The sequence below is a fragment of the Phyllostomus discolor genome, chromosome 2 (assembly GCF_004126475.2).
Source record: "Phyllostomus discolor isolate MPI-MPIP mPhyDis1 chromosome 2, mPhyDis1.pri.v3, whole genome shotgun sequence".
In the NCBI taxonomy this organism is placed as follows: domain Eukaryota; kingdom Metazoa; phylum Chordata; class Mammalia; order Chiroptera; family Phyllostomidae; genus Phyllostomus; species Phyllostomus discolor.
Window position 1 is genome coordinate 194,830,542 of NC_040904.2, and position 24,313 is coordinate 194,854,854.

Sequence of the window (24,313 nt, forward strand, 5' to 3'; positions counted from 1 at the left end):
CCTCTCTCCTCCCTGGTCACTGTCAGATTGTTCTTTATTTCAATATCTCTGGTTATACTTTGCTTGTTTGTTTTGTTGATTAGTTTCCACTTATAGGTAGGACCATTCTTAATGGAAACAAAACTTCTAGGGTTTTGTGTCTACTCATCACTTACTTAAAGTAAATTGATAGACATTAACTTCTCCTTACACCCTTTTTGCATGTGCAAAAAGTAGAGAATAATAATGCAGTGGATCTGTCAAAATTGTCTGTTCAAGTACATTCACAGCAGGAATATAACCTGTTTCTGTTCTTTGATCAAGTTAGAAATACATCATATGTTCCCCCAGGCAGAAAACAAATAACTCTATATTTTGAATAATTGCAACTTCTGACATGAAGATTAGATTCATTTGGGAGAAGTAGCAACATTCTATGATTCCCAGTGGAATGTCTGGCCAATGCCAATCAATATCATCTGACATCATCTCCTATGTAAGGTTGCCCAATCTACTCAAAGAGAAGTACATTTTTTAAAAAATATTTTATTTATTTATTTTTAGAGAGGGAAGGGAGGGAGATAGAGAGAGAGAGAGAAACATCAATGTGCGGTTGCTGGGGGCCGTGGCCTGCAACCCAGGCATGTACCCTGACTGGGAATCAAACCTGCGACACTTTGGTTCCCAGCCCGCGCTCAATCCACTGAGCTACACCAGCCAGGGCTAGAAATATATTTTTTTTAAACCAAGTATCCAGATCTGGAGTATGAAGCCTAGAGTAGTAAGTGAAGTATTCTGGATAAACCATGTCCTGTGTTGTGGTCCATTTTTCTGCTATATACCAAGAACAATTCTGAATGGGATAGAATTGATGGCTGCTACCTGGGACTTCTGATGAGCTCACCCCAGTTCCTCACTCCATTCTCTTTGATCTAATTCTTCTAGTGCTCATGTCAATAGCACCAAAGTGTTTGTGGTTTATAAAAGGTGCATCCCACTAGTAGCCCATTACAGTGACTCTGAACACATTTACCTAGTATAGCGATATCCTCACATTTCTTATATATCTTTCACAGATATGCAGAACTCTACAAATCAGGTTAATACTGACAGGACCCATGTAACACTTTTCTGAGACTACTCACCAGATTATTTTCTGCTTAATTTTTCCTGTTTTGTTTTGTTTTGTTTCTATTTTTCTACCCTATTACTCTATGATTACTGCCATAGGAAACCAGACACAGGGGTGATCCTAGTGCACCCCAGCTGCCCAAGTGAAGTTGTCCCACAGAACTAGAAAATGCTGCTTTCCCTCTGTAAATGCCCCATTGACCTCTCTCTCCTCAGACAGTGGACAGCTTCGCCTGGTGGACGGGGGCAGTCGCTGTGCCGGCAGAGTGGAGATCCTTTACGGTAACTTCTGGGGCACCATCTGTGGTTACGGATGGGGCATGGAAGATGCCCAGGTGGTGTGCAGACAGCTGGGCTGTGGAGAAGCCCTCGATGCCCCACTCTCTGCTTACTTTGGACAAGGATCAGGCCGGGTTTGGCTGGCTGACGTGAGATGCAACGGAAAGGAGTCCCACCTGAAGAAGTGCCCTTATTTGGGAAAGGGACACCAGGTCTGCCCTCACGAGTACGATGCAGGGGTCATCTGCTCAGGTCTGTGCTACACATTGTCCGTTACCTGTGGAGGAAATGGGGGCATTCGAGGATGGGAGTCTGAACCCTGGGGGTCAGGGGTGGAGGGGTGGTGTTGAGGAAAGTACCAGAGGACAAGGAAGCTTCCTTCCACAGTGTCTATACAGACAGCTTGACTGTGGAGAAGTCTTCAAGGCCACTTACTTCAGGGCAAGATTAGGATGAATCTGGCTGGACAATATGAAGTGCACAGAAAAGGAGCCCCATGTATGGAAGTGCCCTTCCCTGAGCTGGGGCCCTTTTTTACTGCAATTATGGGTAGCATGCAAGAGCCATTTGCTCAGGTATGGTCAGTACACTGTCCACCAGGTGGGAGAATGGCAAGTTCCAAGGAAGCTGGTGTCTGATCAATGAGGCAATAGAAGATAGATGGGCTAGAGACTCTGAGATATCTATCCATAATTCACAAGTGCACAAAACACCTGTGAATGATGGGCTTTATTTATTTTCTTCTTATTGTCTCAATTGCCATTCTTTCCACCTTCATTTACAAAATAGATTATTCTAGTATTATCTCAATTAAAATAAATCTTCATGATTTTTTAAAATTTTACTTTTGTAAGAATGATTTTGTAAGTGATTTTGCAAATTGCTACACACATTCCCTTTGTATAGTGAGCCAGCTTATCAGAGGGAAGGTCAAGAATAAGGATGTACTTTGGTTGAATTGTTTCTCTGTATATAACGTGAGACACTGTTTTGCACTAGATTAGTAGGAATAGAGGCACAGGGAATATCACTGAACAAATCAGAGAGGAATTTAGGTATTTGTACCAAATTGCAATTCTTCTTTGCTAGTTCTAGCCTAAGTATTTGTAGTCTTTGGCCAATAGAACCAGAGATCTTTCGATGAAATACTTTGAATCATAGGTTCTCAATTCATTGTTACATGAAAAGATTCTTCATTTTTTATTTAAAACATCTGTATAAACTCAAACTTTATAGGGACACTAACACTGGTAAGTCAATGGTAAAGGTAATAAAGTATTAATTTGTGTCTTTTATGTAAGAATTATATAGTTTTTACATGACAGTTCAGTGCACTTGGGGGCTTATTTGATAAGAATGGTACTAAGGGGACAAACAATTTTTGAAGAGGGTGGAAAAGTTTACAGTAGCTGTGGTGGTGAGACTGACAATGGGATCTTCCAAAGGACACATATGGGGTTCTCTGAGGAGCATGAAGAGTCCAGGGGTGGTGTAGAGAAGGCTCTGGGTAACTTCATGTGAATTCTGTCTGGTTGTAGGGACTGAGAAGAATGAGTTGTAAGGTGGACTCAAGAATGACATAGGGAAAAGGTCAGAGTGATAGAAACAGGACCCCAGAGGTGAAATTTGAAGTAACTTGCCTAAGGACACAGGATATCTATATAGCAGGACACCAGACAGGGATATATCTGACCCTAATTTTCATTTAGCTTTGGGTGAGGTTGAATAATACAAATATCCCTCTGATGAGGCAGTTTCATTTTCTTTGTTCCATCCAGGACTCTCATACACTTAGCAGAGGTCTTAATCCTGTGTACTTATGTTTATCCTCCACTAGGAATAAAGCCCTAAAAAGATAAAAACATTCTTTTATTGTGATTTACATTCTTTAGTTGTGATTTACCTATCAAAGTTCCTGCAAACTCTACAAAGATGTTTGTATTTTGAATAAAACAACATGAAATGGACTCTTTTCAATATTGTTTTCAAATACCTTTTTCCTATCTGAATATCAGACCTGTGCAGGGAGTTTAAAGATGCCTCATTTGAAGCCTCTCCTCTGTCTCCTTTTTCATCATTTCCCAATTACATACTCAATTTTTGCCTATGCCCGGGCCTCCGGTGTCCCACTATCCTTGCTCTTTGCTTCATCCCGATGGAAAGTTCATGCTGACCACCTCTGCCTTTATAGGGAAATGCACAGCCCAAGGACAAGTTTGGTTGTAACTTGGATCCTTGTGGATCTCTGAGTGGCCAAATACAACACCAGTGGAGACATTTCCCACCTCTCAGACAACAAGGTTCTCTGTTTCAATCAGAATAGTGGGATCCTGGATTGAAGGATAAGGAGCTGGAAGGGTACGGGCATAGGTGAGGCTGACCATCAAAGGACTTCAGAGTTGCTGGTTTGGAGGCAAATGAGTCACAGCTACAGGCAGATAGAGAAGACAGGGTTGGTCAGAAGTAAAGTAATAAAAATGGGACCTAGATGGAAGGTGATGATACCCAACCTGGTCATCCTTGCTTTCTTGCTTCTTTATAAAAAAAAATCAAGACAAAGGAAGATAAAACAATGAGAGAGAGAGTTTTTCCTCTGTCCAAAGGAACCCTAAGCACAAGCTGAGGTATAGAAAATTGGAAATCTCCCAGACTCAGGAACAGGTGTAGAAAGAGCAGTTACTTAAAGACCTAGCCCCCTGAGATCCCTCTTGTAACTCAGGTTGATGTCGCTCTTGCAAATGAGCTAAATTTGGGACATAGAGAAAAGAGTGGAAGTGAATCACCAAGGAGATTCACTTCCTTGGGTAATGATATATACTTAGCAGTGGTCCCCAGGGGAGATGAGATGTTGTACTAACCTGGGACATGGAGCTGGCATTGAGAGTATAAAGTAGGCACAGAAGTAAGTCTGCAGCCAACAGTATTCCCTAATTCTGCAACTTTGAACAAGTCCCTCTCATGATAAAGCCTCCCCAGATTCTGTCTTCTCTGTCTTACAATGAGAACATAGTGCTTGAGGATCCCCAGTATTATTTGAAGCTTTTAAAGCTTGTTGATCTTTAATCTTATCCCTGAAAGAGTCCATATTTTATTTGGTGTGGGCTTGGGTGCCTCCCTCCTTTTTAATTCAAGTAAAGGCATGTCCATATCTCTTCATATCTGACTCACTATATGAGCATAGTTCACTACAGTGCAAGACACAGATTTCAGATTTTAGGGTTTTTTGTTACTTTCAACTTTTGTTATGTTGGTACTTTGGGATTTCTGTAGTATTAGTTTAAACATATTAATTCTAAATTCAGTATTTCTTGATAAAACTACTTGTCCTCTGCCATTTCTTCTGCTTAGGCAGGTTTTGGGAAATGTGTCCTGATATTTTTAAAGTTAAATCAGGTAGACAAATTTCCAATAAAAAGGTGAAGAACTGAACAGGCGCTCTCAGTGTAAACCTAGTGCCTACCCTGAAAATTTCACTCACTCTTTCTTCTCAGATAAGCCAGTCAGAATTCAGTGAGAATCTCCATGTCAGTCAGATCCTTCCTTCATCCTCATTTGTACAGAAACTTCACTTACCTTCCCATAAACATAGAAATAGCACAAAAACAAGTGGGTATTATCTGTGGTAAGCCCAAATACTGTTTTACTTCAATGATAATGTCCATGGAAGTGCTAAATTATTAAAACTTCACTTCTCACTAGCGATACCAGTCTCACACAAATATTAAAATCTCCTTCCCAATCACAGACAAATGGGAGGGTTTGTCACATCACAGAAGTGAACAACTTTAGTCAATATGAAAATGTGGGGTCATGTTAGGTGACATGCTGAAGAAATGTATGTCAGTAGGGAAGCCCCAGAATGAGTCTTTGTTACAATCAAATCTTTTTCAGAGATTTGTGTGTGTGTATAAAAAATTTTTTCACTCAGTGCTTTATGGTTAGGTGTTAAATGGGAGGAGCAAAGGATAATAAAATGTGTTAAAGACTTGTCCCACAAGTATTTATCCCAAATATTTATATTTTTCATCTATACTATGGTTTTTGCAATTTGGAAGTCTCCAAATCACAGCTTGTTTGTTCTCTGCTTCCTTCACCTCCATCTCCTTTTTTTTTCAGCATGCTGGCCTCTTGTCTCAAAAATCAAAGTAGTGAGGATACAGTTAGCATAGAGATAAGATTGAAATACCTTGATTACTCTTACTCCTCAGCATTTGCTAAGACTCCCTTGTCTGGGAAGAAAACATAGTATGAAGTTATCAACGAACTTATCTATCTTACATATGCCCCCTGAGAACTCACTCTCTCCCAGGTTCACTGGCAAATCCTAGGATTCAAAAAAGATGACTAGGACCAGTCACTCCTTTTCCTGTGACTCTAGGAGCTTTCTTAACATCCAAACTCATCTTTGGACAACTGCTTTCACAACCTGGTCACCTAAGAAATTCTTGGAATTTTTGCCATCAAAAATTATGGGGAAAATAAAATGTGAAATCATAAAAGTGGACTGGTTATATCTATATTTCCTCCCTTGAGCTATAGGTCTGCCTACAGTTTAGCATGCACTCATGGATCCAACCCTCATGATTTTCCCTATCCTCAGTCACTTGAAAGTCTGCTACTGAGATAAAGCTGCTCAGAATTCTAGCCCCAGAAATCTCAGGATATCCTTCTAACCTTCTCTGCCTGACAGGCCTCTAACCTCTTGAATCCCATGAACTTTTTTATGCTATGGGTTAATTCAGTTATTCATACCTCTACACCCAAGTTTAAAAGCCCACTAGAGTGTAATTTCCTTAGTCTCTGAAGTTGCTAGTCCACTAGGTAAGGATTCACATTTCTAACCAACTTCAAAGTGTACATTTATCTTCAGAAACTTGTTTATGAAAATGCAATTCTGACAATAATTGTCACAATCCTTTTCCATGCCCCACCACCAGAGAAGTAAAACCTTCACACCATTGCCTATGGCATGTTTCCAGTTGCCAAGCCAGGATCATGGACACTTCACTGGGTTTGTTTTTGTTTGTTTGTTTGTTTGTTTGTTTCTCTCAGGATTTGTGCGTCTAACTGGAGGGGATGGACTCTGCTCAGGACAAGTAGAAGTGCACTCTGGAGGAGGCTGGATTCCAGTGTCTGATGGGAAACATACATTCCCTATGGCCCAGGTCATCTGTGCAGAACTGGGGTGTGGCAAAGCAGCGTCTGTCCTGGTGGATGTGTCTTTCAGAGAATCAGGTAGACAGGCATGGGCTGAAGAGTTCCAGTGTAAGGGGCAGGAGCCTGAGCTCAGGATCTGCCCCAGAGTACCCTGTCCAGGAGGTGCTTGCCAGCACAGTGGGGCTGTTCAAGTTGTCTGTTCAGGTGAGATGCACAGCAGGACTTGAAACTCCCTGCATACTCTGTTGGATAAGAAAAACATGAGGTTTTGATAAAATCCTGTTCTCTCCTACCAGCATACACAGAAGTGCGGCTCATGAAAAATGGCACCTCTCAGTGTGAAGGACAAGTGGAGATGAATATTTCTGGAGAATGGAGAATGCTCTGTGCCTCTCACTGGAACATGGCCAATGCCAATGTTGTCTGTCATCAGCTCAGCTGTGGAGTTGCCATCTCTACCCCAAAAGGAGCCTACTTTGTGGGAGGAGGTGACCAGATCTGGAAAGCCCAGTTTCACTGCTCAGGGACTGAGTCCTTCCTATGGAACTGCCCAGTGACTGCCCTGGGCATTCCTGACTGTACCCCTGGGAACACAGCCTCAGTGATCTGTTCAGGTAAGAGAAAGAGAAGGACTACCTGGTACTAAGGATGTTTTTTGAGTGAATGTCCCTAAGACCAGCAAGTTGGCAAAGTTGCCTTCAAAGGTAGGTATTTCATGGTGAAATATGGTTCTTCTCATTGTTCAGCCATCTTTTTTGGTCAATGCAAGAATGTTAAGAACAGTAATATTTTTCAAATAAACATTCTATTTAAGTATGATCACAGAGAATATATAAGTAATAAGTGTACACCTCAGTCATGTACACCACCCCAGGTTAATGAAGAGAACATTAGAAGCACACAGGAAGTCAGCCTCCCCTCCCACCATTCACTCCAGCCTCCCTCCTCTCCAAACAAGACCACTTCTGTAACTTCTACTACATAGAATATTATTATCATTTTTGAACTTTTTTATAAAATCATGAAATGTTTTCTTTTGTGTCGAACTTCTTTGACTCCATATTGTGTTTGAAATTCATTCATGTTATTGTTTAAGCAGCACTTTATTCATTTTTATTGCTATAGAGTAGTCCATTGAATGATCACATGACCATACTGCATTGCATATTGATCAATGCAACTGATGGTAGATTTGAGTTGTTTCCAGTCCCTGAATATTACAAATATAATGTTAGGAATTACCATAACAATGATTTTTGGTGCAGGTATGTATATTTATTTTGTATGTTTGATCCTTGGCCTTTTATTTTTACTCTCTTAGTGGTATGGTGTTCTTTGTTCAGCCAAGTTCTTAATTTTAGTGAAGTATAACTTATCAACTATTCCCTGTACATTTAGAGTTTCTTATATTCTTTTTAAGAGAACTCTGCTACCTGAAAATCACAAATATTCTCCAAGAGTATCCTATGGAAACTTAATTATTTTTCTTTTGCATATGATTGTACAATCCTTCTAGGGGATTAATATCTATGTATGGTGTGAGATAAGGGTCAAGGTTCATATTTTTAACGGATATCCAATTAACTCAGAATCTTTTCCTGAAAAAACTCTTTTCCCCACTACCATGTTACCTTTATCATAGACTATGTACTTCTGTGTCTTCCTCTAATTACTCTTCTGCTCCGCAGTATCATTTGTCTATCCCTACCACACTTTCTTAGTTATTATAACTTTATAGTAAGTCTAGAAAACTTTAAAGAAGTTACTTTACAATAACTTCTCTAACTTAGTTGCTTTTCTTGCCTGTGTTAGTCATTCTCAGTCTTCTGCATTAACATTTAAATTTTAGAATCAGCATGTCATTTTTCACCAATAAAACGTACAGTGATATTTTGATTGAAATTAGATTTATTCTACACATGAATTTGAAGATAGTTAACCTTGAAAATATTGAGTCTCCTAACTCATTTACATGGTATATCTCTCCACTCATATACGTCTTTAATTTCTCTCAGAAGTTTTACACATCTTTCAGTAGGTTTTCTCCTAGGCATTTTATGTTTATGTTTTTACTATTTCTTTTAGTGAAGGTGTCCTAGGACTGGATTCTCTCTGAATTGTTTTCACCTCTATATTTCTGTATCTTTATTTTGACTAATTTGAGACTTAAGTTTAAAAGTTGCAAGAATAAAAATTTTCAGGTAACCCTTATCCACATTCCACCAATGTTAGTATCTTGTTATAATTCTCCCCACATCCTGTCCCATCCCTCCCTGAATATGTACATTCTTTCTGAATTAGTAGGTAAAATTGGCAGGTTGCAGACATGCTATCCCTTTTCCCTTAAAATACTTCAGAGAATTCCCTTACATATCCACAGCACAGTGATCAAATTCCAGAAATGAACATTGCTATAATACTATTATCTAGTCTATAAGTTTTGTTCAGATTTTACTGACTGATCCAAGGATGTTGTTCACAGCTAAAAGGAGATTTGAGTAATGTGCTGCATTCAGGTCTCATGTCCATTTAGTCTCCTTTAGTATGGAACAGTTTCTGAATCATTGTTTCATGACACTGATCTTTTTAAAGAAGACAGGACAATTGTTATGCAGAATGTTCCTCAATTTCAGCTGGAACAACACACAGGAGAATTAAACACAGTAGGAGCACAGTAAACTGATATTGGAGTTCAACCCACATAAATGTAAGCTGACTTTTTTTCTTAAGTAGAAACAGAAAAGAAAGCATTAGCCAACTGTACTTGAACAACAGCTAAAATTTAAAAAAATGAAAAAGAAAGAAAACATTAGCCAAATCAATCACAAAACACCAATCTTCCCTAATTCATTGTACCGCTTGAACTGTTAATATACAGATACAGTGACACTATAGTGAATACTCTCTTAAGATTTCTGTAATCCATAGCCTGCAGGTTCCATCAGTTGTTCTCACATGTCATACTAGACATGTATGGCCTTTAATAAGGCCTGAATTGTTGATGATCCCCAGGTATGCGATTTTAAATTAGTCACTTGAGTGGGTTTAGGTAATTCTAGATTCCCACATAGCAAGCCAATTAAAACAAAATAGAGAACAGATTTGCACATCACTTTCCCCAAATGTTTGAATAAGGGAAGATTCCTCCACTGAGACATCACAGATATTCCTACAACACATTCTGGTAGGGGTGAGGCAAAAACATACACTATGTTTGTTCATAATTCCTACTTTCAGCCATTGTTTCACCTGCAAGTCTTCTAAAATTATATCATCATATCCTCCAAATTCAATTATATTCTTCTCTCACTTATTTCCAGATATAGCTATGACAGTACATTGAGCACCAGTAATCCCAAAATTATTCCTTACCACTTCCAAGCCATTTTGCACATACTAATTCAAATAATGTTCTGCCCTCTGTTAGCAGCTGTGCCTGAGCCCACTTGTCACAGGGGCTATAATCCTTTCCTTACCTTGTACAATTTTAATTGGATCTGACTCATAGACCTATAGAGTCCTCTTCTTCATAAGCATTGACTATTTTAAATTCATTGACCTAGGAGAAATCAAATGAATATATCATAGTCTTTTTACAGTTTGGGGAGTTGTTGGGACAACAAGACCACCCAATCTCTAATGTTGATTCATTAAAACTTTAATAGCTACTCCACCTTTTTGTACTACTTTGTTTAATTCTTAATCAACCATTTGAACCTTTCTACCCAGTTTAATTATTCCAAGGTGATTTTATAACTCTATTATTTTCTTTCCTCCTAAGAATTCTAATTATTTTTCCATCATTCAGCACCATTTACAGTAGTTGAGCAAGAAGATCCACAACAGTTACCCTGATATTATCTTGTCTCCCAATAACAGGGAAATAGGGAGCCTGAGCAGGTAAAGCCACTCTTATCACAGCAGTAACCATCACCTGGGTCAAAGGCACAGAATTAGAAAAACTTTAGTATCATCCTATAACCAATGTAAATAAAGATGCTTGCATTCTCAAATTTTCAGCACCCTCAAAGGGAGGGTTCCATTTCAGGGTGGAGCAGGACAATTCTCTCATTTAGGGCATGAGTTATTCATGCTTGCCTTTATATAACTCACTCTATTAAGAGTTTGTCTCAAATAAATGGTAATGAAAAATACAATTAAAAGAAAGCAAATTTGGACAACTGTAATAGAATAACAATAAAATTATTTAAAAAATAAGCAGGGATGACTGGGGTGGGGGGAGTGTTTGGGGAAAATGGAGACAACTGTACCTGAACAACAATAAAAAATGTGGAAAAAATAATAATCAAATAAAATTTGCCTACATAAAAAAGAATATAAAAGAAAAAAATTAAAAAGAGTTTGTTTCTCTATCCACATTTTAGCATAAACTCCAGCAAATGAAGGGGGTCCTGAATAAGACTGAGCATGCCCCTCCATTCAGCAAAATCTAGTACAAAAGAAATACTTTTTCATCCCCCATGCATAAAATATCAAAAAGGGTTTGGGAAGAGGGGGAATGATTATACTGCTCCACATAGTGGCTTAACTCTTTGATTTAATATCACCATGTTTTAAGAGCTCTTGACTATTTTCCCCTACACCATGTAAGAGCATTTTAGTGATCATCAGTGGGACAGGGACCCTATTCTGATCCCAGATCTCCACCCAACTCCTTTATGGTGTTATGGCCTTCCCTTCTACAAAATAAATTATCAGCCATAATTCTGAGGCTCTGGCAGTTTCAGACTGCTTCTCTTATTTTTTTCTTCACTAATACAGAAAAAAGTAGCCAAGGTACTATATTTATTCATTTGAATAAGGTAAATGTCATTGCAGAAATTTATAAGCCAATTCTAAAATCTATGTGGAATTTAAAGGGCAAAGCAATTTTGAAAAAGAAGGACAAATCTGGAAGTTCCTGATTTCAAGACTTACTATAAAGCTGCAATAACCAAGGCAGTATTGTCTCAGAGTAAGGATACATATATAGAAACCAGCAGAACAGAAAACAGAGTTCAGAAATGGACACAAACATATGTATAAATTGATTATATACAAAGATGCTATTATGGATTAAATTGTGCCCCAACACACAAAATTCATATGTTGACATCCAACCCCCAATATCTCAGAATATGACTGTTTTTGAAGTAGGGCTTCTAAAGAATTAAGGTAAATAAGGTCATATGGATCAGCCCTAATCCAATATGGCTGGTAACCTTATAAGAAGAGGAGATTAAGATGTAGACACACATGGAGGAAAAATCATATGAAGACACAGGGAGAAGACCAGTGTCTTCTTAGGCTATCTACAAGCTAAAGAGAAAGGCCAGCCTGGAACAGATCCTTCCCTAATGGCCCTCATAAGAAATCAACCTTGTCAACACCTTGATCTTGGACTTCTAGCTTCCAGAATTGCAAGGAAATACATTTTTGTTGTTTAAGCCACAGAGTTAGTGGTAGTTTGTTATGGCAGCCCTAGCAAACTAAGACAGATGCCAAAATATTGGAGGAAGTATATATTTTCAAAAATTAGGTTGGAATAAAATATATCTGTACCAGTAAAAAGAGAACCACAACTCTTACTTCAGACCACACCAAAAAAAATTGAGCTCAAAATGATTACCAAACAACTTATATACAAAATGTTTAACTATTAAACTTCTAAAAAAAACATAAGAGAAAATCTGGGGGGTCTTGGAGTAGGCAAACATTTCTTAGGGCATTAAGCATTTAAAAAATGAGAATTAGACTTCATCATTAATGATTAAGTAATTCAAATTAAAGTATGAGGTGACATATCACTTTACTAACTGAAATTACTCAAGTTAAAAGATTTACAATTCCAGTTTTGGCAAGGATGTGGGGCAACTAGAGATCCATACATTGCTGGTGGTAATGTAAGAGGATATAAACACTTTAACAAAAATTTTTAAAAATTAATTTATTGTTGTTTGGTTACAGTTGTCCCACTTTCCCCCCCTTGCTCATCCCAACTCCCACAGTCCATCCCCTGCATTGTCCATGCCTATGAGTCCTCTATTCATGTTCCTTTCCTTGTCCCTTCCCCTTCACTCTCCCATTATCCCTCTCCCCCCAGCACCCCTCTGGTCACTATCAGTTTGTTCTTTATTTCCAAATCTCTGGTTCCATTTTGCTCATTTTTTTAATTTTGTTGATTAGGTTCCACTTATAAGTGAGATTACATGGTATTTTTCTTTCACCACCTGGTTTATTTCACTTAACATAATCCTCTCCAGTTCCATCCATGCTGTTGTGAAGGATAGGAGTCCCTTCTTTCTTTCTGCAGCATAGTATTCCATTGTGTAAATGTACCCAGATTTAGTTAAACATGCATTTAAACATTACCCAGAAGTTCTACTACTAGGCATTTCCTTGAAAGAAATAAAAATCTAGATTCAGAAAAAGATTTCACCACTAATATTCATAGTATCTTTATTAACAATAATAAAAAAACTGTAAATAACCTAAATTTTATTAACAGAAGAATGAATAAACAAATTATAGCATATTCAGATGATGGGAAACTTTTCAACCATAAAAAGGACAAACAACTGATAAATGTGACTACACAGGTAAATCTCAAAAACATGCTGAGAAAAATAAGCCATACAAAAAGGAACATATATTATATGATTCCACTACATTGTACAAGATGTAAACTTAACTATGTGACAGAGGGGAGATAAATGTTTGCCTAGAAACTGGGTTGTGGGGTAGGGGAATTATTGGCTGCAAAGACATATGGAAACTTTGGGGGCTCATATTCCTGCTGTACTAAGGCGGTTGATTATATAGGTACATGCATTTGTCAAAACATCAAAATATACTCTTTTCTTTCATCTTTCTTTTTATTGTTGTTCAAGAACAGTTGTCTCTGTTTTCCCCACCACTGCACCTCCCCATCCAGCCCCACTACCGGTCCCTTTGGCTTTGTCCATGTGTCCTTTATGTGTTCCTTGATGACCCTTCCCACTTTTACCCCTGTTATCCCCTCCCCACTACCCTCTGGTTACTGTCAATTTGTTCTTTATTTAAATGTCTCTGATTATATTTTGCTTGCTTGACTGTTTTGTTGATTAGGTTCCACTTGCAGGTGAGATCATATATATTTGTCTTTCACTGCCGGGCTTATTTCATCTAGCAATATGCTCTCCATATCCATCTATGCTGCTTTCAAAGGGTAGGAGCTCCTTCTTTCTTTCTGCTGCATAGTATTCCATTGTGTAAATGTACTATTGCTTTTTTGATCCACTCATTTACTGATAGGCACTTAAGTTGCTTCCAACACTTGGCTATTGTGCATTGTGCTGAATGAACATTGGGGTGCATAGGATCTTTTGAATTGGTGTTTCAGGATTCTTAGGATATAATCCAAGCAGTGGAATGGCTGAGTCAAAAAGCAGTTCCATTTTTAGTTTTCTGAGAAAACTCCATACCGTTCTCCATAGTGGTTGTACCAGTCTGCAATCCCACCAAGTGTTCCCTTTTCCCAAGGGAACCAAGTGAACCAGGGTTCCCTTTTCTCCACAACCTCTCCAACATTTGTTGTTTGTTGCTTTGTTTATGATGGCCATTCTGACTGGTGTGAATTGCTATCTCATTGTGGTTTTAATTTGCATCTCTCTGATGGCTAATGATGCTGAGCATACTTTCATATATGTCTGGGCCTTCTATATGTCCTCCTTGGAGAAGTGTCTGTTCAAGTCATTTGCCAATTATTTAATTGGGTTGTTCATCTTCCTGGAGTGGAGTCGTGTGAGTTCTTCATATATTTTGGAAATGAAACCCTTGTTTGAGGTATAAAGTTCTTTCCCTATTCATTTTGCTGATGTTTTCTTTAGCTGTGCAGAAGATTTTTATAATGATGAGCTCCCATTTGCTTATTCTTTATGTCCCTTGCTCTAGGGAACATATCGGTGAAGATATTGCTGCATGGACTATGCAGCAATGTCTTCCTCCCTATGAGATTTTCCTCCCTATGTTTTCCTCTAGGACTTTTATGGCATCATGACTTATATGTAAGTCTTTTATCCATCTTGAATTTATTTTGGTATATAGTGTAAGTTAGTGGTCGAGTTTCATTTTTTTTTTTTGCATGTAGCTGTCCAGATCTCCCAACACCATTTGTTGAAGAGGCTATTTTTACTAAATTTTATGCTACTGCCCCTTTTGTTGAATGTTAATTGACTGTAGAGACTTGTGTTTATTTCTGGGCTCTCTATTCTGTTCCATTGATCTATGTGTCTGTTCTTATGCAAGTACCAGGCTGTTTTGATTACCATGGCCTTGTAATATAGTTTGATATCAGGTATTGTGACCCCTCCTACTTTATTCTTCTTTCTCAAGATTTCTGAGGCTATTCTGGGTCATTTATGGTTCCATACAAATTTTTCAAGTGTTTGTTCTACATCTGTGAAATATGTCATTGGTATTATAATGGGGATTGTGTTGAATCTATAAATTGCTTTGGGTAGTATGGACATTTTTGATAATGTTAATTCTCCCAATCCATGAACACAGTATATGCTTCCATTTATTTGTGTCTTCCTTAATTTCTTTCTTCAGTATTGTGTAGTTTTCTGAGTACAGGTCTTTTACCTTCTTGGTTAGGTGTCTTCCTAGGTACTTTATTTTTGTGTTGCTATAGTAAATACGATTTTATTCCTGATTTCTGTTGCTGATGTTTCATTGTTGGTATACAGAAATGCCTTTGATTTCTGAATATTGACTTTGTATCCTGCTGTTTTGCTAAATTCACTTATTAGGTCAAGTAGTTTTTTGGTGGAGTCTATGGGATTTTCTACATCCACTATCATGTCATCTTCAAACAATGACAGTTTGATTCCTCCTTTCCGATTTGGATGCCTTTTATTTCTTTTTCTTGTCTGACTGCTGTGGCTAGGGCTTCCGATACTATGTTGAATAGAAGTGGTGAAAGTGGACATCCTTATCTTTTTCCTGTTCTTAGTGGGAAAGCTTTTAATTTTTGCCCATTAGGTATGATGTTGGCTGCAAGGCTCTTATATGTGAATTTTATTATGTTGAGGAATGCTTCCTCTATTCCCACTTCGCTGAGTGTTTTTATCATAAATTGGTGTTATACCTTATGGCAGACTCTAGCCAGTAGAGTCCACCTGTTGTAACTGAAGATCAGAATAAATGCACAGGAGAAAAAGGGGATGGCACAGCCATTCTTTCAAGAGAAGAGCACCCCAACCCTTGCCTAGACAGGCCTTTATTGTTTTTCTTGGGTCTTACATCAGAGAAGGATGTATTATCTATTGCATAGAATATTATTGTCTACATTTTAGATACAATCAAGGAAATGAAAATAACACATGCAGAAGGGAAAGGTGGCAAGCTGATTACCTCCATCCTTGGGAAAATTCACACAGGCTTTGTAAATTACCTTGAAGATAGACAATATACATTTACTGTTTCAGACCAGGGTGAGGAATTTTTAGCAAGAGTGAGCCAAAACAGTCTGTATGCATTTTCAAGGCCTGATTCCCATGGGAAAACTTGGTTTGAAGGACTGGCTCCTGCCCACCACCTTGCTTCTGTAGGTTTTCCATACAGAGCTGAGTCACATTTGCCAGATCAAAACAAACCAGTCCCTACAGTACCTTATCAAATGCTTTTTCCAAATCTATTGATATGATCATGTGATTTTGTCTTTGGATTTTTTTTATGTACTGTATTATGTTTATTGATTTGCAAATATTGTATCATCCTTGCATCCGTGGGATGAATCCCACTTGATCATGGTGTATGATCTTTTTTATGTATTTCTGGATGTAGTTTGCCAATATTTTGTTGAGGATTTTAGCATCTATGTTCATCAGTGATATTGGTCTATAGTTTTCTCCCTTTATTTTATCTTTATCTGCTTTTACAATTAGGATGATGCTGGTTTCATTAAAAGAGTTTCAGTCTTCCCTTTTCCTGTATTTTTTTTTTTGAAATATCCTGAGAAGGATAGGGGTTAGTAAGCTCTTCCTTAAATGTTTTTAAAAAATTCTCCTGTGAAATTGTACTGTCCAGGACTTTTGTGTGCTAAGAGGTTTTTTGTTTTTTTTTTAAGATTTTATTTATTTATTTATTTTTAGAGAGGGAAGGGAGTGAGACAGAGAGAGAGAGAAACATCAATGTGTGGTTGCTGAGGGTCATGGCCTGCAACCCAGGCATGTACCCTGACTGGGAATCGAACATGCGACACTTTGGTTTACAGCCCGCGCTCAATCCACTGAGCTATGCCAGCCAGGGTGCTAAGAGTTTTTGATTACTCTTTCGATTTTGCTGTTATCAGTCTGTATAGGCTTTCTGCTTCTACTTCATTGAGTTTTGGAAGATTATATTTTTCTAGAAATTTGTCCATTTCCCCTAGGTTTTCAAATTTCTTGGCATATTGTTCTTTATACTAATTTCTTACAATCCTTTGTATTTCTGTGGTGTCACTTGTAATCTCTCCTCTTTCATTTCTGATTGTGTTTATTTGGGTCCTCTCTCTTTTTTTCTTCATGAGTCTGCTTAAAGGCTTGCCAATTTTGTTTATATTTTCAAAGAACCAGCTCCTGGATTTATTGATCCTTAGAATTGTTCCTTTAGTCTCTGTGTCATTTAATTCTGCTCTGATCTTGGTTATTTCCTTCCTTCTACTTGCTCTGGGCTGTCTTTGTTGTTGTTCCTCCAGTTCTTGTAGATGTAGGGTTACATTGTGTATTTGAAATGTTTCTATCTTTTTTAAGTAGGCCTTTATCACTGTGATCTTCCCTCTCAGGTTTGCCTATGCTGTGTTCCACAAGTTTTGGATTGTTGTGAGTTCATTTTATTTGTTTCCAGAAACTTTTTGATTTCTTCCTTAATCTCATTCTTGACTCATTCATTGTTTAATAGTATGCTATTCAATCTCCATGAATTTGAGTGTTTTTTAATGTTTTTTAGCTTGGTTTCTGATTTCAGGCCCTTGTGATTGGAGAAAATGCTTGATATGGTTTCAATTTTCTTGAATTTGTTGAGGCTTGTTTTGTGTCCTATCATGTGGTCTATCTTTGAAAATATTCCATGTGCATTTGAAAAGAAAGTGTATTTTGCTTTTTGGAATTAAAGGCTACTTACACACACACACACACACACACACACACACACACATATATATATATTAATATATATATATATTAAGTCTATTTGATCTAGGGCATTGTTCAATGTTGCAATATCCTTGTTGATATTTTGTTTGGAAGATCTATCCATTTTTGACAGTTGGGTGTCAAAACCCCCTAGTATAAGTGTGTTGCTGTCTCTATCTTTCTTGAGGTCCTCCAAGATTTTCCTTATGTATTTGGGTGCTCCTATGTTGGGTGCATATATGTTTAAAATGTTTATGTCTTTTTGATGGATTCTTCCCTTGAGTATTATCAAGTTTCCTTTTCTGTCTCCTTCTATTGCCTTTGCTTTGAAGTCTACTTTGTCTGATATAAATATTGCTACTCTGGCTGTGGTTTTTTTTTTCCTGCCTATTTTCTTGGAATTTTTTTCCCAACTTTTTGCTTCCAGTCTGTGTAGTTCTTGTGTTCTGAGGTAGGTCTCTTGTAGGCAGAATATTTTCAGGTCATGTTTTCTTATCTATTTTGCTACCCTATGTCTTTTGATTGGAGCATTTAATCCATTTACATTTAAGGTTATTATTGATAGGTACTTATTCACTGACATTTTTCCCCTTTGTTTCTGTATTCCTCTCTCTCTCACTCTTTTTCTTCCTTTTCTTAAAACAGTCCCTTTAGTATATTTTGCAGTGCTAGTTTGGAGGAAGTGTATTCTTTCAGCCTTCTTTTGTGTGGGAAACTCCTCATTGTGCCTTCCATTTGAATTGAGAGCCTTCCTGGATAGAGTAGTTTTGGTTGTATGCATTTGCTTTTCATTACTTGGAATATTTCTTGCCATTCCCTTGTGGCTTGTAGTGTTTCCATTGAGAAGTCAGCTGCTAGCCTTATTGGGGCTCCCTTGAATGTCACTTACAGTTTCTCCTTTGCTGCCTTTAAGATTCTCTCTTTGTCTTTTAATTTTGCCATTTTAATTATGATGTGTCTTGGAGTGGGCCTCTTTGAGTTCCTCTTGATTGGAACCCTCTCTTCTTCCTGAATTTGTGTGAATTTTTCTCTCATTTAATTAGGGAAGTTTTCCATCATTTCTTTTTCAAACAGGTTTTCTATTTCTTGCTCCTCAGTTTCTCCTTCTGGTATCCCTGTTATATGGATATTATTACCTATCATGTTGTTCTGCAGGTTTTTTTACCACCTCTTCATTCTTTCTGCATCTCTTTTCCTTTACTTGCTCTTTCTGGGAGTTTTTCTCCACCTTTTCATCCAGCTCATTGATTCTATCTTCTGCTTCATCTAGCCTGCTTTTGATTCCTTCAATTCAGAAATTGTATTCTTATTTCTTCTTGGCTCTTGTTGATAGTTTCTACATCCTTTTTCATGCTGGTGTAATTCACACTAAGCTTATTTTAGCTTCCCTGTAGTTTTTGGTAATTCTCACTGACCTCATTGAGCTTCCTTATAAGCATTGTTTTGAACTGAGTATCTGATAGTTGACTTGCCTCTATCTCATTTAGCACTCTTTCTGAAGATTCCTCCTTTCCTTTCATTTGTGGATTGTTTCTTTGTCTTCCCATTATTTGAAGACTCTTTTTGTTTTCTTGTGCTTCTTAAATTGATTCATTTTCACTCTCTGAGTTTGTAGTGTGAACTTCTATGGTAGGAAACCTGTGAGATTCAGTGGTGCAGTCTCCTCGGTCTCCTGAACTTGATGCTCTTGGAATGCCCTTTATGTCATTTAGGTTTGCTCTCTGGATGTATTTAGGTTTTGATTGTTGTTGGGTCATTCTTTGTTGGGTCCTCCCCTCCAGCTGGTTGACTAGAGTCACTCCACTCAGTACATCTTGTACGCTGTTGTACAGATGCTGCCAGAACAAAACCAGAAAGCTCAGGGAACATACCCTCATCTACAAAAATATCCACCCCTCAATCCCACTGTCAAAAACAAATGACCCAATATTAGTAAAGGTATAAAGAGATTAAGATCATTATATAAAAGGAGAGAAATAAACTATAGTTTAAATCTATGTACAAATTTGATGGACAAGAAATGAATGTTTAAAAACTATGCAGGAACTAAAATATCACTAATCATGGAGAAAACCACAATGGATATTGTCTCAGTGGCCTCTAGGATTTACCATCTTTTTTTCTTTCTGGATCTGCCTCTGGTGATGTCAGATGTTGGCTCTGTCTGACCTCAGGCAGCCTGCTCTGAGACTACTAAGGATCTACTGTCTGTGGCTGTCTTCTTCAATTGTTAATCTAGTCACTCTGCACTCAGCATTCAGGCATAAGCACCACAAAGCTGGGGCAGAGTATTTCCTGGGGTTGGGGTTGTTGTTTCCCCTAAGCTGCTACTGCCTGTAGGGGAGTGGTCTGCCTGAGCAGGATGGCTTCTGCCACATGGGGATGACTTAGCACTGGAATGCCAGCATCTACTCTCTCAGCTCTCTCCCCAAAGCTTCCATCCCCAGTCTCTCCTCAGGCATCTCTAGCCCACTCTGCCCCACCTTTGCTGGAACCCCAGGTAAGTGGCTACAAATGAAAATTTGTGCTTTGACCTTTTACACAGCTCTTTGCATCTCCAATCATCCATCTCTGGCAGAGAGCAACCCTGCCACTTTTCGCCTCTGGTTGTTATCTGTGTACTTTTTGGGCTCTGGTGCTTGAGTCTGGGAGTCCCAGGTTAGAGTTTAGACCCCACACTTCTCAGAGGAATCGAACCAGTTGCTTAATTATCTCTCTAGAGCTGTCACCTGTGGGCACCCAGCCAGCCTTCTCGAGTCTCCACCACAATCCTTACCAGTCAGTTTGTGCTGAAGATGATTCTTCTGTCTGTCTGAAATTATAAGACTTCTCTCTTGCTATTGCTCTGTTCTTTGTTCTGGGTGATTCCTCCACAATTTTGCTGTAATTCCAGATTGGTTCTAGGAGGATGTCAGTGTATCTTTCATTCATTCCTCCACCATCTTGCCTCTCTACAAAATGTACACTTTTTAAAAAGTATAATTTATTGATTATGCTATTACAGTTTTCCCAATTTTTTACCCTTTACCTCCCCTCCACTCTGCACCCCCAACCTTCCAGCTTCCCCCTCCCCCATAGTTCATGTCCACGGGTTGTAGATATAAGTTCTTTGGTTTCTCTGTTTCCTATACCATTTTTTACCTCTCCCCATCTATTTAATGTCTACCAATTATGCTTCTTCTTCCCTATACCTTCCCCCCATTCCCCCTCCCCACTGAAAACCCTCCATGTGATGTCCATTTCTGATTCTATTCCTGTTCTAGTTGTTTGCTTCATTTTTGTTTTTGTTGTTTTTCTTTCTTTTATTTTTTAGCTTCATTTGTTGACAACTGTGAGTTTGTTGTCATTTTATTATTCATAGTTTTTATCATCCTTTTCTTAGATAAGTCCCTTTAACATTTCATATAGTAATGGCTTGGTGGTGATGAAATCCTTTAACTTGACCTTATCTGGGAAGCACCCAGATATCTGCCCTTCCATTCTAAATGATACCTTTGCTGGATAGAGTAAACTTGGATGTAGGTCCTTGCCTTTCATTACTTGGAATACTTCTTTCCAGCCCCTTCTTGCCTTCAAGATTTCTTTTGAGAAATCAGCTGGTAGTCTTATAAGAACTCCTTTGTAGGTAACTCTCTCCTTTTGCTGCTTTTGGGATTCTCTCCTTCTCTTTAATTTTGGGTAATGTAATTATTGTGTGCCTTGGTGTGTGCTTCCTTGGGCCTAACCTCTTTGGAACTCCCTGAGCTTCCTGGAAGTCTATTTCCTTTGCCAGAATAGGGAAGTTATCCTTCATTATTTGTTCATATAAGCTTTCAATTTCTTGCTTTTCCTCTTCTCCTTCTAGCAGCCCTATGATTCAGATGTTGGGATGTTTAAAGTTGTCTTGAAGGTACCTATGCCTCATTTTTTAATTCTTTTTTCTTCATTCTGTTCTGGTTGAATGTCTGTTTCTTCCTTTTGTTCCAAACCATAGATCTAAGACCTAGTTTCCTTCCCTGCACTATTACTTCCCTGTACATTTTCCTTTATTTCACTTTTCATAGACTTCACTTTTTCCTCTATTTTGTAACCATACCCAATCTTTTCTGTGAGCATCCTGATTACCAGTGTTTTGACCTCTGCATCTGATAGGTTGACTATCTTTTTATCATTTAGTTGTATTTTTTCTGGAGCTTTCATTTGTTCTTTCATTTGACCATGTTTGTTGGTCTTGGTGCACCTGTAACATAGTAAAAGGCAGAGCTTTATGTATTTGCTAGTGCAGGCCAACCCACATTGCTGAGCTGTAGTACTGTATGTGGAGGAGGGGTGTGTGAGGGAACAATGCAGCTTCCTTGGTTCTCAGTGGGCTTTCAGTCACTTGCCCCACTACTCACAAGCAAATTAGGCCCTTCTGCTGCTTATTCCCAGGTGGGTGGGTTTGTGTACATTCTAGGACCCTGTGGGTTGCTCCAACAAATTCTCCTATGTGGCTGGGAGTTTCTCTTGTCACATCAACCCCCACATGTTTTTTTCAGTCAGAGGTTTTGAGGCTTAAGTTTCCTTCATTGGAGCCTGGGCTACACAGTCTGTCTTGCTCCCCAGTTGTTCCTCCCAGTTTATCTACATGCAAATGTGTGACCTACTGGTCTGCCAGCCACCACCTTGCCCGGAGTTGTCCCTGCCCCGGCTCCCCCACTCTTACTGATCTGGATGAATGTTTCTCCTTTTACTCCTTGGGTGTCAGACTTCCATACAGCTTGATTTTCTGGCCATTCTGGTTATTTTTTGTTTTTAAATTTGTTGTTGTCCTTCTTTTGCTTGTGCAAGGAAGCAAAGTGTATCTACCTATGCTCAATCTTGGCTAGAAGTCTCCTCTTGCTGTTTTTCAGATTCTCTTCTTGTCTTTAATGTTGGTTAACTTAATTATGATGTGCTTTGGTGTGTTCCTCCTTGGATCCAATTTCTTTAGGACTCTCTGAGCTCCCTGGACTTCCTGGAAGTCTATTTCCTTCACCAGATGGGGGTAGTACTTCTTCATTATTTGTTCAAATAAGTTTTCAATTTCTTGCTTTTCCTCTTCTTCTTCTGGCAGCCCTATGATTCAGCTGTTGGAGTGCTTAAAGTTGTCCCAGAAGTTCCTATGCTTCCCCTCATTTTTTTTTTTTTTTGAATTCTTATTTCTTCATTCTGTTCTGGTTGGATGTTTATTTCTTTTTTGTTCCAAATCATTGATTTGAGTTCTGGTTTCCTTCCCTTCACTATTGGTTCCCTGAATATTTTCTTTTCTTTCACTTTGTATAGCCTTCATTTCTTCCTTCGTTTTGCTACAGAGCTCAGTCAATTCTGTGAGCATCCTGATTACCAGTGTTTTGAACTCTGCATCAGACAGGTTGTCTATCTCCTCGTCACTTAGTTCTTTTCTGGAACTTTAATCTGTCATTTCATTTGGGCTATATTTCTTTTTCTCCGCACACCTGTTTTCTTGTAAGGAGCAGAGCCTTAGGTATTTGCCATGGCAGAGCAACCCTCTTTGCTACATTATGGCTCTGTCTGTGTGAGAAGGGTCACAGAGAAAACACAAATCTTGCCCCACTTTCTATAGCTTCCCTCATTTCCCACAAGCAAATTGTGCCTTTTCAGGTGCTGACTCCCAGGTAGGTGGGTTTGTGTATGTTCTAGGACCCTGTGGGTCTCTCCAATTAACTCTCCTGTGAGAGTTGGAGTTTATCCTACCTACACAACTCCTACAGGATTTTACTGCTGGAGGTTTGGAGTCTACTTTCCCAGTCAGCCAGCTCCTGCCTCACCCACACAGTCTGCTGACTTGCCAAGAGTCCTCTCTGCCAGGCTGCCCATCTCCACTCCTCCTACCAATCTGGATAAATGTTCTTTAATTTCTTGGTTGTTGGAGTTCTATTCAGTGTGATTTTCTGGCAGTTCTGATTTTTTATTGTTTTTAAGTTAGTTTTCATCCTTCTTTTGGTTGTGCAAGGAAGCAACGCATTTCTACCTACTCCTCCATCCTGGCCAGAACCCCTTTTTTCTCCTTCTATGACCATTTTAATCATGGTTATTTAAACTCTTTGTCAGGTAATTTCAAGCTAGATGCCTTGTGAAAATATTTGTAATGTAACCTTTTCCTTAGTTTTCTATGAAATCTCTTTTATATGGGAATTTTTTTAATGACAGACATTGTTGATAAAAATTGTAGAAATCCTTCAGAAAGCATTTTATTTTGCTTCCTACAAGGACCTGATTTAAGGGTGAATTGCCTTATTAAAAGAAAGTACAGTGATTAGAACCTGGGCATCCATTCTTGTGAAGGATATTCTTAGTTTACTTCTCCTTCTATGGCACAAGGATTCTGGTTAACAGGCATGGTCCTCCGTGGCTCACCCTGAATTAAACTTTGTGTTCCCCAAACACTGTGAGTCTGGCAAAATCTCTGCTGAGCTTTTCAGAGTCTCAGTTATAACCTTTGAATTGACAAAGTCCTCAAGGGTTAAGTGGCTCACTTCTGCCCTGACTACTTCCACACAGCTTGGATCCTAAAGTTCTCACTGCCTTGGTAGCTCTATAACACTTTCAAAGATTGCTGACATTTCAGTTTTTTCTAAACTCATTTTTCA

The 24,313-nt window shown here is 38.5% G+C and overlaps 1 protein-coding gene across 1 annotated transcript in view; it reads left to right on the top strand.

Moving 5' to 3' along the window:
- LOC114513903 overlaps window positions 1-24,313 on the top strand; it is a 364,074-nt gene that overhangs the window by 328,880 nt on the left and 10,881 nt on the right. Inside the window, 3 exon segments of the mRNA XM_036016964.1 lie at window positions 1,331-1,641; window positions 6,442-6,750; window positions 6,843-7,160. Of these exon segments, the coding sequence (XP_035872857.1) occupies window positions 1,331-1,641; window positions 6,442-6,750; window positions 6,843-7,160 (938 nt within the window).